General features: G+C 38.6%; 1 protein-coding gene across 1 annotated transcript in view; it reads left to right on the top strand.

Annotated features, from left to right (window-relative positions):
- The window catches only part of LOC128373891 (CUB and sushi domain-containing protein 3-like), a 276,110-nt gene that overhangs the window by 225,441 nt on the left and 34,342 nt on the right, over positions 1 to 16,327 (top strand). The window contains exons 38-49 of the mRNA XM_053334086.1: positions 518 to 622; positions 723 to 841; positions 1,439 to 1,508; positions 2,061 to 2,177; positions 2,426 to 2,635; positions 3,810 to 3,998; positions 5,162 to 5,339; positions 8,404 to 8,549; positions 13,320 to 13,400; positions 13,662 to 13,775; positions 13,908 to 14,096; positions 14,559 to 14,705. Coding sequence (XP_053190061.1) covers positions 518 to 622; positions 723 to 841; positions 1,439 to 1,508; positions 2,061 to 2,177; positions 2,426 to 2,635; positions 3,810 to 3,998; positions 5,162 to 5,339; positions 8,404 to 8,549; positions 13,320 to 13,400; positions 13,662 to 13,775; positions 13,908 to 14,096; positions 14,559 to 14,705 — 1,665 coding nt within the window. The remainder of the gene's footprint in view (positions 1 to 517; positions 623 to 722; positions 842 to 1,438; positions 1,509 to 2,060; positions 2,178 to 2,425; positions 2,636 to 3,809; positions 3,999 to 5,161; positions 5,340 to 8,403; positions 8,550 to 13,319; positions 13,401 to 13,661; positions 13,776 to 13,907; positions 14,097 to 14,558; positions 14,706 to 16,327) is intronic.

Here is a 16,327-nt window from a genome sequence, read left to right as displayed (position 1 = left end):
AGAATCAAGATAAGATATTATATTATACAGTTGACAATGAAATGACTGTGACAGTGATTTGACTTCTATACACTGTAAAATATCATTATTGATTAAATACATGCAGGATGAGGATAAAACTTTTTTTTTTTTTTTACAAGGGTTAATTACAACAGTTAATTAATACTGTCATACATTCCAAAATAACTATTATGGTTAAATCCATGCAGTTAATTATTCATCATCATTCATCATTTATTATTACCGAAAAATCATTTTTTATTTTCCGTCATGATAATGAATGAGATTTTCCTCTGGAATGTGAACAAGACCCGCAGGGGGGCGGCAGACTGTTCAAAAACCTGCTAATTAATTCCCCTCAAACCAGGCAACCAATAATATCCATTAGGCTAATTCACTGCTCCTTCAGGATTTTTTTTCCTGACACACCTGACACTGAAGAAAAAACGTGCTGGTTCAATGGCCTTGATCATGGTCCTCTGTTGCTCTTTCACTCACTCTCTCTTCCTGCTTTTAGGCACCACCATCCCACCTCTCCTGAACAGTACATCTAATAACCTCTATCTCAGCTTCAGCTCTGATATTAGTGTCTCAGCTGCTGGTTTTCACCTGGAATATACAGGTAGGATGTTTGTCTTCACAGTTTTGTCTGTGGAATATGCTACACATACACACAAATGATGAAACTTTTATAATCATGTTTATTTAATATTTCTTTGTAGCTATTGGTTTGGAGTCATGCCCAGAGCCCCAGACTCCAAACTATGGAATAAGACAAGGAGACAGATTTATGGTGGGAGATGTTGTACAGTTTTCATGTGAACAAGGATACTCTCTTCAGGTAAAAAATACAACCCACAGGATATCATTCTGTACAGATTTATGGCTCAAGAAGCACAGATACACATTGGAGGACAGCAATTTCAGATACACAGAACACACACACATGCACTACAACTTACAGCTGTATAATGAAAAGCAGAGACCAGAAATGTACTGTATACTGTATGTGTAGTCATTAAAGGCTGCTCAGCTTCTTCTGATGTGGCACCATTCACTCTTTTTATCCCCTGGCTGCACAAACCAAGCGCAATTTAAACTGTAAATCAGAAGGAAACCCCAGTCTCGGGTGGTTTTCATAGCTCTCGCTAAACATACAACTCTGGTGTGGTTTGCACAACTCTTGAATAATGTATGTCTCTGGTGTGGTCTGCCCAATTTCTGTGTAGTATACAGCTCTAATGGAGGTTTGCCTTGCTCACACCTAACATATAGCTCAGCATTATTATAGCTCTGGTGCTTTGATACAAATGGTTTCAGCTCCAGTCACTGCTAAGCATGAACTACTTCCTTTTAAACCTAATTATTTAAAGCTCAGTTGGAATGATTAACCCAACTCTTAGGTGGTAATTGATTGTGGTTGTTTTTATATTTCTAGGGAAATGCCCATATCACCTGTATGCCTGGACCTGTTAGGAGATGGAACTACCCTGTACCACTGTGTCTTGGTAGGTGTTCAAATGCACATACTGTATATGCAGACACCCACATGCATGCCATCCAACCTGATGTTCTAAGATACTGCACGTGCAAAACCTCAGTGCTGCAGAAATGCTTCAAGCTGTCTCCTTTGCCTTCGCTGACTCTCTGGAAAATAAGCTGTTTGATCAATTTGCCATTCTCTGATGAGCTGATTATTTAGCATTCAGTGCAGAATATGATTAAGCTCTTAAACTGATGCAAAGCTAAGTCAGAGTCTGCTATAAACACGCACAGCATGCAGCAAAGCAAACTAGAGGAAACAAGCCCTGGACACACATCGACGTGCATAGTGGTAATTTATTCAATAAGGGAATTTATTAAAGCCTCAGAATATTAGTGCTTTATTTAAAATGATGCAAAATGTCAAGTTGAAGATACTTACGTGTGTGGTCAGTAGCAGTGTCTTTAAAAGAGAGAAGCATGTCTGCTGTACTCCGTGAGGTCATTCTCCTTCTTTTGATGTGCTGCTTTCAACACTGAACCACTGTTTCCTCTTTTTTATGTGTGTGTGTCTCCAGCCCAATGTGGTGGGTCCATGACAGATGTTAGTGGAGTGATTTTGAGTCCTGGTTACCCCGGCAACTACCCCAGTGGATTAGATTGCACATGGACAGTCAATTTACCTGTCGGCTTCGGTAAGAAACACTGTCAGCTTTTGACTTGAAGGAGAAACTGTGTGTGTGTGTGTGGTTCTCTCTTTGTATCCGTCTCTTCTTTGTGTATCTCATGCATTGATTAATTTAATTACTTACTCTCCCATGTACTCAATCAGTGTCAGCGGCTGCAGGTGAAGTTCACATGCATCAGCATTTATTGACAGCTTCTCTGTCAACCAGCTGATTGCTGTAAATATCATAAACTGTCTTCCCCCCCCCCCCCCCAGGCATCCATCTTCAGTTTGTGAACTTCTCCACTGAAGCGATCCATGATTACTTAGAGATCCGTAGTGGAACACTGGAGACCGGCTCAGTCATTGACCGATTCAGCGGTCCTGTCATCCCAAAACCTCTTTTCAGCACAACACACCAGACCAGCTTTTTCTTCCACAGTGACTATTCACAAAACAAACCAGGCTTTCACATCACGTATCAAGGTAAATGTTGTTTTAACTACAAGCTTCACCCCGACATCTTGTTCACTTGTACACCGATCATTCGCTAAGCATAGAAAACAAGAGCAGACGTCTGACTTTGTGGCTTGCTTAGCTGATATTAGGGAATGTTACTAACCAGGAAACGTGTTTCATTAGATTTAGACGACTGACTGTGACTTACTGTAATTTCTCAGAAAGGAACTAAGAATAAAATGATCTACTTTTTCAGCCAACAATAAAAAAAATATCTTGACTTCTTCAGAAATTAAAAGGTGCAAACACATCCTCATCTTTGGGTTATTTCGGTAATGAAAAAGATGAGTTTCATATTTGTTCTATCTGGCTCTAAAAAGGTTTTGAGCAGTTTTATATTTATTATGACAAATCTTGTAGATAGCCTAAATTTGTTACGGCTAATTCCATTGATGTGCAAATTAGAGTGGCTGATGAATAATAGCTTTTATCTTGTGAGAAGGGCATAGTCATAGTGTTTTAAAACAGGAAAAAATATTACTATGACTACAAAAACTACTGCTTTTGCTTCACAGAAGGTCATAATTAGGTTAAAAAAATGTCAATGTCTCTTGAACAAGTAAGACCTTTTTTCGACATAGCCTAATGCCCTTGTCAAACACTTAGCATGATTTATGTCCATAAGTCTATAGCTCTATAGATATGAAACATCTGTTATTTCTTAATCAGATACTTTCAGAATTTATATTTCAGTGTATTTCTTTAAAAAATTTGAAATTTCAGCCACAGAGTGCAGCCAGAGAAATTATTAGTTACTCTTTTGAACTCACTGTAAAAATAACTACTGGCAAATTACTTTTAAGTAGGAACATCAAAGTAGCCTACTTTATGGAAGAATATGGTCAATTTCCAGGATTTTAAACTTAATCTTAAATGTGTTTGGCCAGTAAAACTTCTTCAAATTAGAGAATTTGTATGGCTTTACTGGCTGCTGCACCTTGGGTTGACTGTTCTTTCAGCAACTTACAGAGTGATTTATATGCTGTTTTTCATTTCATTTCATTAAATTTCACAAGTATTGGATATTCAGTGGATGTATCTATTGTATCTATGGAAACACCTACTGTATCACTGACATACAGTATTGCTGCTCTTGGTAATTTTCCTTTGACTAATTTGGGGTGGGTCATTATTGTTCCAGCCTATCAGCTCCAGAGTTGTCCCGACCCTCGTCCATTTCGAAACGGGATTGTGATTGGCACAGATTTCAGTGTTGGGATGACGGTGTCGTTTGAATGTCTGCCTGGATATTCTCTGATCGGGGAGGCTTCACTGACATGTTTGCATGGAATCAGCAGGAACTGGAACCATCCACTCCCTCGATGTGAAGGTAAGTCAGATGTTCATCCCTGTATCTATTACTATGATAAAATGAGATGTCTGTTTATATGCATGCTTTAGTGTTTTTCTTCAGAAAAAGTGGCTTCATATGTTCAAAGCTAGAAGTGAAACTGAGGTGTATTGTGAAGGGAATATAAACTGTTAATATAATCCTTCCTTAGACAGACATCATTTATTTTATATGGGGTTTGCAGTACATGAGACTATCATGCATCAGATCCCAATAAAATTAGAAATATGCATGTGTACTGGTAAAGTGCCAAAAGAGGATTTTTTAAAAGAATATGTATTCCCCTATCCCCCCTAAAAACAACCTCACTTGTAAATACTTTGTAAAAACATTTCAGCACCGATTTTATTGCTATGTGAGTGTTGGTAATGATGTTTCATATTTCTCCTGACTCTGTCAAAGTATCAGTCCATTATTAAAAAGAGTTATCTTACTAGTACTTTATCTCACTCCTGGCTGGAACTATTTCATGCATTTTTATCCCTACCTCCCAACGGTGCTTTAGGAAAAGAAGTACAATGTTTTTCTTAATATTTCTGCTATAACCAGGTGATATTGAATGTTGCTCTGACAGCAAAATGGGTAAGAATCTATGATGCAATTACAGCCATATGCAACCTGTAACTCAACTCACTTCAAAATAAGAAAATTGTTCTCAAATGAATTGGAGAAACTACATTATTACAGAAAGAGGGATCAAATAAATCTAGAGAAAATGAGTAGGTTGGCAGGCATGTTGTTATTATACATTTCCAGCTAATTGCAGGGGTGAAATTATATGGTGAAATTATAATATTCTAACTTTGTGACATTGCAACTGGACATTAATCCAGTTATATTCATAATTTATATTGAGGCTAGACTAAGGAGCACTAACGCTTATAGAAGGACCCTTAAATGAGAAATATCATAAATATTCAGTCTTATAGCTCTCAGCAATGCTAGAGGAATACCTAAGCTGCAGGACTGAAATAAAACTGTAATGACAATTTATTAAAGGTATTAAGGCGTTATTCAGTGGTCATTACGTGACTGATAGCATTCTGTCTCAGTAACTCAGGCTATTATTCAAGCTTCAGAATTATAATACTAATTTCCTGGTTATTTATTAAGGGTAATTCTGCTAATATTCTCTCCCACAGCTCTCTGTGGTGGTAACATCACATCATTAAATGGAACCATTTACTCTCCTGGTCACCCCGAGGAATATCCCAATTTCCAGGACTGTGTGTGGAGTGTGAGAGTTCCTCCTGGACACGGGATTTACATCAACTTTACCGTACTTAGCACTGAGCCCATATATGACTACATTACTGTCTGGTAGGTGTTACTTGGTTGTTTAAATGATTTGTCTTTACACATATTTATTTCTTTACTGACTCAATTCATATCCATTAAAGTGCCTCTTGTTGTATAGAAGAATACATTTTACTTATAGAGCACCTTTCAACCTTATACAGAGGAAGAAATGGGAAAAAACTAAGACTTTTTTTTCTAACAGTCACCTTCTTCCTGCGTTCTGTTTAATTTGACTCAATAGTTTTTGTGGAAACTTCTGGTAAACACTCACACAGGACGTCATGCTCTTTAACATCTTTTCAGAGCTGGTCCCTAATTGGCCAAATTTCTGCAAGGGTTACTATGACTACAGACATCTCTCCTTGAATATAAAGTTACTTTGACATAATTTCCCTCTTGTCGTGTTTTGCTCGTCTTTTTTGCACATAAGTCTTTCTCTCCTTCCCTTCGTTACTGACACTATCCCCTTAGTCTGGTTGGGTCTTATGTTATAGACATTATATCTTCCTCTCCTGTTACATCTTTGTGCCTTGACTTCTCACTTCATTATTCCTCTTGGGGAATGTCATCATTGGCAACAGAACACATTTTGTTAATGTACTGAATGTGTTTAAATGGTATTTATGTACCATGTTGCAGTACATAGTTATCTGCAGGTACGAGGTGGCTGCAGAACCATAAATAGACTTTACAATCTATTTCTATGGTTGCCGTGTTGCTGCCCCTTAGCTGAAGCAGGTTTCCTATAAATAGACAGCAGGGTAGAAATGTCACCTGGCATACAGACATGGAGAAGCAGGGTTAAGCAGGGAAAACAAAACAGCAGTGTAAGAAATTGTCTCTTGTGTGAAATAATGTATTTTTAGACCAACACAGAAGGACCAAGTGTCTGTTTACTACTTTTGTTAGCCTCTCATGATGTTACTAGTATCAGATTTCCAGGTTTGGCTGTTCCCACAGCTGTCAGCACACTCAGAATTAAAATAGCTAAAAATGATGTTGCCTATTGAGAGTCTCTGGCAACATAGTGTACCTTTTCCAGACAAGAACCTGGATGACCCACAACTTTACTATAGAGACCTTATCAAAGAATTACATCAATAGTTCTCTGCCTCCAGAGAAAGACAGGCACTCCAAGAAACAGAACATTGTATCTTTAAAGCAGTTCCCTTACCTTCTGCCTGGATGAATGATCCTATTCAGTGACCTTAGGTCAGTTACTATAACATCTACAGAGTCTCAAGTTAAGTCAACCTCTCCTTTGGGAAGACTTTCCTTTATAAGGCCCTAATTTAGATGCAGAGATGCTTGTACCACCTAATCTATCAGGTCCTAGTTAAGTAAAGCTTCCAAATACAATCTGGATGTTTAGCTATTACTGTCAACACAATGTTGAAAAATGATTATGCCAGTTTTGAAACTTTTGGCTCAATTGTAATTCTTATTCTTACTTATGATCAAACATAGTGGCTCAACTAACCAAAAATGTGAAAAAAGACATAGCACTTATACATACAGTAGGAGCTGATATGCACATAAGTCAAAATAGTCTTGTCCTAAGTTTTAGTATTTCAAAGCTGACTTTATAAAATGTTAGAAAATGGTCAAACATGTTTCCCAAAGCCCACAACGATCTCCTCAAATGTTTTTTCCCAGGTGACAGTCCACGAGTTGAGAAGCTGTTAGAATTGCAGCCAAATTCTGTATTTTGTATCTATTTCTTCTGTACTTTATCCTGCACCACAACACTACTTGAGCCATGTGCCGTCCGCCCACAGCCGATTCTGTGAATTTCATGAATTTGGTCGCACGGCATGTTCCTCACCCCGCTGTCACGAAAAGTGGACAAACTGCTGAACTCACACAAAGCAAAGACAGCAAGCACACATAAACACACTAAAAACTCACAATCTTGGTCACAAAGCCACAAAGCTGGCTCCCTGTAGAGAGCACAGTGTCAATGGTAAAGGTGTGATTTTCACAGCGGTATCCTCAGCCAAGAGCCAGCCAACCTGACAGTCTTTTAGTCTGCTAATTGGGCTCATACTGGGAAGCTTACTACAAGATTTCACCATTTAAATTATCATATATGTCACAGATGTTACCTTTCATTGTGCCGTATTACACTTTAAACCCTTTTCTGTACTGCATATGTTGCAGTAAACTACTCAAACTTGTTGGAGCATCAGCAATAATCAGCAGTGAGTGAGGCTACTCTGATTACTCTGAACCACCTAATGTGAATTAGAGGAGGGGATGATTCCTTACATAACCTGACAGGTATAATTGGTCTCATCCAAAAACACTTAACAGCAGGAAATAATCATTTCATTCAACTTCATGATGATACTTTTTAATCACTGATAACGAGCCCGCTATTGGTTAGCTCCAGTCTGACAGCTGGTGGGGCTGTCGTTAAAGGTGAATTATGCTCACAAAATGACACAGAGAGGCTGACCTGGCAGGTGATAGATGACTTCCTGTCAGCCCGCTGTGGAAATTGTATAACTTTTCATGAATGTCAGGCTGATGCTAGTGGCTAAACTAAAGCCAAATCCACAACAGGATTTACATTTGTTATTGTTATGATCTGAAGACAGTTCAATCAATATTTATGAGCTTGAGCACGCCAAAGCAAGAATAAGAGGAGCCAGTTCTTGAACTGGGATGTTATCAAGACAAAAAAAGAACTGCTCTTTTGTCAGTTTGGGAAGGTTTTATAGGCTTTGTGACATTGTAGCGTGGATTGTTTTGAGAAGGAAGATGGCCCGTCTCTATGCACAATTACTCTGGGTGCTGGTACTTTGTCACACAATGTCCATCTCCATTCGCAGTCAATGGGGCAGCTCCACGTTTTGTCTCATAAATGTCGTCAAGTCTCTTCTATCTTTGTTTCTTGCCTCGGAGAAACCATTTCCTGGTCACAAATAGCTTTTTAACTGTCAGGTATGACAGCAATAACTTATTCAAATTACATTTTCAGTTGACTTTTCTCTGCTATTGTTTTATAAAGAACGACCAACCCCATTCATTTTTGGATCTTCAGTCCTCATTCAATCCTCCTGTTTCTCTTGTTTCTCCACAGGGATGGTCCAGACCAGTCATCTCCTCAGATTGGACAGTTTAGTGGGAACACAGCTCTGGAGTCTGTGTACTCGACCTCCAACATCATCCTCATCAAATTCCACTCTGACTTCTCTGGAGCCGGCTTCTTTGTCCTGAGTTACCATGGTACGACAGTAACAATATTATCAACATTGTCACGTAGGTAGTGGTGATATCAGTCTGTGATATAAATGGAACACATCATTTGTGTCTACTCTTATTTTTTCTCCAGTTTGCTTTGCTTTCCTGAGGTTTTCTTTGTAAAACTATAATGCTATCATTAGAGGTAGCTGCAATGATGGCATCGATCTGTTTGTTGTTTGGTGTCTTAGACTCTACAACTTCATCCTCATTAGGTTTCTCTTAGACTTCTTCCTTTGTTGCCTTTTGACTCACAATGTTTGCTCTTCCACTGGAACGTTTTACGATCTGACTGAAGTTAGCTTCTTGTCACATCCGCATTCTTGTCTCACTAATAACATGGGACTTTCCACAGTGATAGTGATAGCTTTTGTCAATTGTGAATACAATTGGTAATTACAGCACTATAGAAAGGTATTCTTTGGTCAACATTTCAGGACTTCAGTCAATGGAAATTTGTCTTTGAGTGTACTGAGGCATTTTGAAAGCTATTGCTCTTGCTAATGTGCTCGCAAGTAGCCCACCTGGGTTTGGGTTCATGTGTGTATGATTCACATATGGGTGATATGCAAGTCCATTTTTCAGATTCTACTAGCAAAGTATACTGTATAGAAATAGTAGACTAGTTGGTTTATTGTCCAAATATATAAGTACGGTTTTAATCCTTTAGATCAGTGATCGGTGTAAGGTAAACTGATAACCAGTGCCAACTAGTAAACACATTACCAATGCTATATATGATGAAAATGCTGCTATTGTTGGAAGAAAAAGTAGCAGTGCACAAAGTTGATTTGTTAAAAACAACAATCACTCTGGTAAAGGTCTGTGTCACTCAAGGCTTGGACAATGAACAGCTGAGAGTGTTTGCAACACTCACTTACGGATATCTTTATTTAGTGTCCATTTGTATAAGGACAAGATATAGCATGAACTAATGCCACACTCTGCAGCAGCTATAGTATAAGCCAGTTTGCAATGCCCATATCTAGACGACCCTTTAAAGAACACAAAACTCAATAATACATATACATACAGTTCTAGAGAAAGGTTTGTGTCCAAACTTTTGATTGGTACTGTATATTAAAGCACAATATGCAGAACTCAGCAAGATACACAATAGACACAAGCAATGCGCAAAACACAGAATGGAATTTTTTTATTTTACTATAAGAATAAGGCTTTTTTTAAATTGTTATTCAATTGCTACTTTTTTGCATTCAGACCTTCCTTTCTTGTTGTGGTTCGTGGTAGCTTTGGTAAAGTGGTTTGTTAAAAAAGAAAACATTCACTCCAAAAGTTAAAAATATATAACTAACTCCCAACCAAGCAAAATGTACTTTTTGATTTTCAAATTACTTTAAAATGATTTAGTCTTAATATGTGCTGTGGTGCTGTGGCCGTGCAACTAATTTGTCATTTAAAAGGAAAGGGTAAACCTGCAGTATGCAACAAAAACAATTAGGAAAAAAAATTGGATATTTTCATGAAGATGATGAACACGGTTTGTTCATTAGTAAGACTCTCAGCCTGAATATAGAAGGGTTCTTGTTGCTATCTCTTGCGCGTGCGTGCACACACACACACACAAACACACACATGCACGCAGTCATCTTCTCTCCACAGAGTTGTGGAGATTGTATTTTTGCTGGTCGTGAGCTGCTCTTTCTCAATGCAAAAACTGTCTGTGCCATTCAGTTTTTCATTTCATTTCAATCTGTTGTTGAGGTCATTCAGTGCACTTAGATTTCCCTTTTGTTTTCTATCACTATTTAAGATGAAAACCTCCCCAATCCTCTTTCTCTCTCTCTCTTTCTTTTTTCACCCAACTGCCCTCAAACATCAATCTCCAGACACTACGGCCTGTTGTTTGCTTCCATCTACTGTCATATAAAAAGCTCCTCATAGGCTGTTTGAATAATCACATGATTGTTCATTTATGGACCACATTAACTCAATTTGTATAATGGTTTTAAAATTTGAATATAGGGTATTTTGTAAACAATGATAGACTCACAATACTGGAGCAGGGTAGCATGTTACTTTTACTTTCATTATTTATGTAAATACATTCCAGCATAATTAGTATTAATATTACTTAGTACAGTATGTAATTAGTCTAATACTGACACTATTACTCTCATTTTGGTTGTTTAATTGGTTTAAATTTGGCCATAAGTTGAGGAAAGTACATTTTGTGCCCTTGAAAATCCTCAAAGTACATTATCAATCTAAAAAGTGCCCTTTTTTCTAACGAAACCTTGTATTTTGGCACTTCTTGGATTTCTCTAGCCATAAAAGTAATGCTACTGCTGCTATAACTCATTCTTGTCAGTTTAGTTCCTGAAATAGTTCCCTTTTTGGATGAAGCTTTAATTTTACAGATTGAGTCTAACTAATGAGTCTGGCTGTCTTTATTTTCTTTACCCTTCATGATGGAGTTTGTCATCACCCACATACCCACCTCCGTACAGTACATATACATGTATATCTCCCACCCTCTTCTTCATGCACCTTATATTTGCTTCATTTCAAATGTTCCTGTTCAGTGCTCTTTAGTGAAAACATGTCAAGTTTTTTTTTTTTTAAAGCAGGCTTTCCTTTTTTTTCAGACAGATGACATGTTGTTAATGAATTTCTGTTGGCAGGTTCTGCTGTCAGCTGTCACACTCACACAGGAGTAGTACCATCTGATAGATTCAAGTCTATTTTCAAGGAGGATGTACAGCACAGAGTGACAGGGAAGATGGATAAGAGGAAAAGGGGATGACATGTATGGAACTGGTTGTGGGCATGGTTTTGACACTTCTCTTTTATTAGTCAGTACAACAAGAAAACAAAAAAAGACAATAGTAAGAGGTAGGTAATGTGAGTGAGCAAGACCAAGATTTTGATAATTTGGAGAAGTAGTAAAATCTTAGTTGATAATTACAGGAAGAATAGGGACCAGAGGCAGCACCATATATGGTCATAGATACGATTTTTTTTTTCAGATGAAAGGTTATCTATACATAAAAGATGAAAAACATATTCATTCATTCATTCATTCATTTTCTTTCCTGCTTATCCTTAGCGAAGATGTTCACGTAGGGGTGGAGCGAATCGCAGCTGACATTGGGCAAGAGGAGGGGTACATCCTGGATAGGTCACCAGTCAATCATAGGGCTAACATATGTAGATACAGACAACCATTCACAGTCATATTCATACCCACAGGTAATTTAAAATCACTAGTTAGCCTACCTTGCATGTTTTTGGTCTGTGGGAGGAAGCTGGAGTACCTGGAGAGAACCCACGCAGGAAAAGAGAGAACCTGCAAACTCCACACAGAAGGGCCTCAGGAAATAACATGATGATAACAAATCCAACACTGCATAACACTTGTTACGAAAATTGCTACAAACACAAATTGAACAAATTTTATTTATTCAGAACTTCCTCACAGAAACCACCAATTGCCCAATTGGACAGGCATTGCCCCCGAATGTCCAACTGTGCCACTGGCGAGATAGAGTCAGGCTTTTCTCCAGCTAGACCAAGTGAGGAACGACGTTTCTACATTTCTTCTTCTTCAGTGTCCTTCAGTGACGCAACAGAAATTCAGAATGTCAGAGTTTGCATCTGAGACAGCTGCTAAAGTGCAGTGTTTGTTTGAAATGTCAAATAAATCCCAAAAGAAGCATCATCGCACTGTTAGGGGATATTTATCTGTGTCATTGTTCCTCTATTTATCTGTGAGTTAAGGGTGCTGAATGCCAGTGCTTCCATACAGAGATGAGGACCATGCAGCGATGGATAATGTTGTCCTGGACGTGAGATTGAGAAAGCCAATGTGACATGAATGCGGAAGTAGCTATAAAAAAGGGTCTTGGAGATTAGCGAGATCAATGACTGCTCACAGTGAGCCTCTCCTCTTGCGCACACAGAAGCTTAGATACTATTGCTGCATACGTACAAACATGCACACAGACACACAGAAACATACTGGCACACACACACACACACACACACAGACACACACACACACACAGGCCACAGGCTTTGATATGCATGAGAGCAGCAGATACTATTGGCAGGTCTCATTTTCATAGTCAATTTCATCCTGACTTGTAGCCCTCAGCCTCTTTCTCTCTCTCTCTCTCTCTCTCTCTCTCTCTCTCTCTCTCTCTCTCTCTCTCTCTCTCTCTCTCTCTCTCTCTCTCTCTCTCTCTCTCTCGCCTCTGACTCTGTCTGTCTGTCTGTCTGTATTTTCTCACTCTCGCGTTCTCTCTGTTAGTGAGTGATCTATGGTCATACATTAGTATTGATTACAGCCTTCAGCCCAGTAGCTGTCAGGTCTGCTCCTTTTTTATGATTCAAAGTAGTGCTGTATCTGTTTTTGATTCCATGTATTGCTGACCTGACCACCTGAACATAAAAAGGGAAGTTAAATTGAAGCAAGATTAGGTAAAAAAAATATAAAATAAACAGAAAACAAGTTTTTCTCACCGCAACTGTGCAGTCCATGATGCAGTCATGAAGGCACAGGCAACTAGAAAGTTATCCATTAGTGCAGATGAACCCACAAGTAACATTAACAGTTTCTCAGTAAGAAAGTAACTTGTTGCCAGTTTTCAAAGCAGTGGACATCCCTAAATTTCCCCCCTGTCTTGGAACAACCCAGGTTAGGTTTAATGACCACATTTCCTCTGACATATTCTCATATATTGTGTCTTTTCTTGGCCTCTCTCCTCTCTTCTGCTGTGTCTTTTCACCCAGCTTACCAATTAAGGGTTTGCCAGCCTCCTCCAGAAGTGCCCAATGCTGACATGCTGATGGAGGATGGAGAGCTGGAGATAGGTAAGTTGTTTGTGTGCCAATGCGTCTAGACATGTCACACTGATGAAAGCTGCAAATGAGCATAACTTTTGAGTTGCCAACAAGAAAACAGTGATCGTCTTTTCCATAAACTCCATGGAGGACCCTGTTTGAGTAAATGTGCTAACTTATATTCCACTATTGACTGTAAATTGTATGAGAGACTAGCAGTGTTGTTTCCTTCTCACTGCCTTGATCATCCTTTCTAAATACCATCCTCATACCCTGACTTTGGGCCTCTAGGTGACATCATCCGGTACCGATGCCAACCGGGATTCTCGTTGGTCGGCAGTGAGATTCTAACCTGTCGCCTCGGAGAACGATTACAGATGGATGCACCGCCTCCAATATGCCAAGGTGCGTGTATGTCAGTGCAACAGCAATAGCAGTTTTTTAAATTAATATTTAAAATACTTGATGTTGAGAACATTGAAACTAACCAAAACAGCGTGTCACATGGAACATAACCCTTGATTTTCTTCACCACAGTCCAATGCCCTGCACATGATGTGCGGTATGACTCGTCAGGTGTGATCTTAAGCCCCGGCTGGCCAGAAAGCTACCCTAATCTTCAAATGTGTTCATGGAGTGTTACAGTCGAAAAAGGATACAACGTCACCATTACCTTTGAAAGTTTCCACACTGAGAGAGAGTTTGATGTGTTGGAGATTTTTGACGGTAAAAAAACAAACCCAAACACACACACACACACTGTCACACATTATAGTAAGACTTAAGTTAAGAAGTGTTTGTTCCCTCAAAGGTATAAATATGTTAAGATGACACTTTAATTGTCCTCATGGGAGAACTCGGCATACAATTACTGTCACAAAATGTAGAACAATACAAAGTATTAAAATAGAACAGATGAGTTTATTTTCACTGTCTTATTCATTCTCTTTGTCTCTATACCCATTTTGGAAGCATTAGAACGCATGTCTTTATTTGTTTTAACACTGTATATATTTGTACTGTCTTGTCCTTTTATTGTTGTGTGTTTTGTTTTCTTTTATTTTGTAGTTTTTGTTGATGTGGACTTGCAGATTTGTCCAACAATAAAGTTTCATTCATTCATTCATTCATTCATTTATTCACTCATCTCTTCCAACTTCTCACCTTCACTGTTTTGATGTCTCTCAGGTGCTACAGCAAACAGTCCAACGTTGGCAACACTGAGTGGTGACCTGCCAACACCCTTTAACCTCACAACCTCTGGTCATCAGTTCCTGGTTCGCTGGTCCTCAGACCATGGCACAAACAAGAAAGGCTTCAAAATTCGCTATGTTGGTGAGTACCAAAGTATGTATCCCAACTTTATTTTACTACTATTTAACATTATTATATTGCATGGATATAAGGACAGAGGTAGACAGAGACAGACAGAAGGACCTGCTGGGTGACAGAGCTGTTGGAGGAGATAGATTATGATTTGCATAATAAATATGCAAAAGCTGGTTGAGAAAGTTACTCAATTTGTGAGTTTTTGGGGTGAGAAATTCATGGAAGCAAAGCATTTACAGTATTAGTAACTTCAGCTCACCTAAGCATTTTGTTTCTCCACCTTCTGCAAACTTTTCTACCTTACTTCTGTCTGTCTCCTAAGCAGTTTACTAAATGGTATAATGGGTTAGTTCTTAAGCTTTATTCATCCAAGGAAAGCTTGATGAGCACAGATGCTGTTTTACAGCAAGCTTTGCATTTAGACAGTTTTGCACCTGGGTGTGCCGAGTGTAACTTTATACTCCTGAGCATTAAGCACCTTCATTCAGGAAATGGGGCTTGAGTGTGTTATACAAGGGCATTCTTTTGGACAGTTAAGCTGGAGCAGACAGTACTATCTTTTTTTTTTTTTTTTTTGCTTATTTGCTTCATACTTGTAACTTCCTAGTCAGGAGTTCTGCTTGTTTAACCTTTAAATCACCACTGTCCTCTGTGATTAATTATAGTCTGAATAATAACCTCCCATGATGCTTGCACTGGATTGTTTAACATATGTTTCAGGCCTTCTAACATCAGGATTCACCTTAAAGAATGTTTTTTTTTTACTTTGCACAATAGGGCCAGTGTATGACAGAAGACTCTACTATAAGTACTATAAATGTATTAATATTATATTATTTTTATAATGTCTACCAAAGACGTATTTGTCAGCATAAGCACAAAAGGTTTCCATGTGTGAATGTAATCAGCAATTGACAAGCACATTCTAATAAAATATTGTTCTGTGGCTGCTTTACCTACATGCCACTTTGGTGGTACCAGCTTCTTCTGTGGGCATCATTTGTGTGTGTGCAGTTACTTTTAATGCTTTTAGAAATAAGCTGTGTCAGAGCCTTAATTAGAAATCACTGACAAACTGTGCCAAACTTGGCCAGCAGTGACTCTGAATGTTTAGAAACTCAAGAAAAATCACAGTAAAGAGCCTCTCACTAACTCTTAAGTGGTGCATGGTCACTACACAGATGTTACTGAGCCGACTAGAGGGATATATAAAAGAACCAATAAATAAGGCCTCATTGACCTTATTATTGACCCTATTTTGGGCACCTGCCCAATGTGGGGAATTACAGACCAGGCAGCTGGCCCAGATCTACATCTTACTGGACCCAAGCCTAGTAATCTTTATATGCAATGACTGAGGAACATAATGAAACTGCTACTGGTAACATATCATTTGACATATTGGCATCATTGTGTAAGGGCTTTATCTAGTCCCATAGAGACAGATAAAGCCCTTGTATGCTGCAGCATTTTAGTAATCTATAGATAAACAGAGCTGATAGTAAATTTGTTGCCAGGTTGTTTCCGGTTGCAGCACCATTCTCTCTTGCTTTGCCCACTGCCAATATTGTCTGGAGTAAAGGATTAATGTTCCTTGGAAGAAAGAATATTTCATCATCTTGCATATA

This window comes from Scomber japonicus, chromosome 15 (assembly GCF_027409825.1).
Source record: "Scomber japonicus isolate fScoJap1 chromosome 15, fScoJap1.pri, whole genome shotgun sequence".
In the NCBI taxonomy this organism is placed as follows: domain Eukaryota; kingdom Metazoa; phylum Chordata; class Actinopteri; order Scombriformes; family Scombridae; genus Scomber; species Scomber japonicus.
This window is presented reverse-complemented; position numbering and strand designations above follow the sequence as displayed.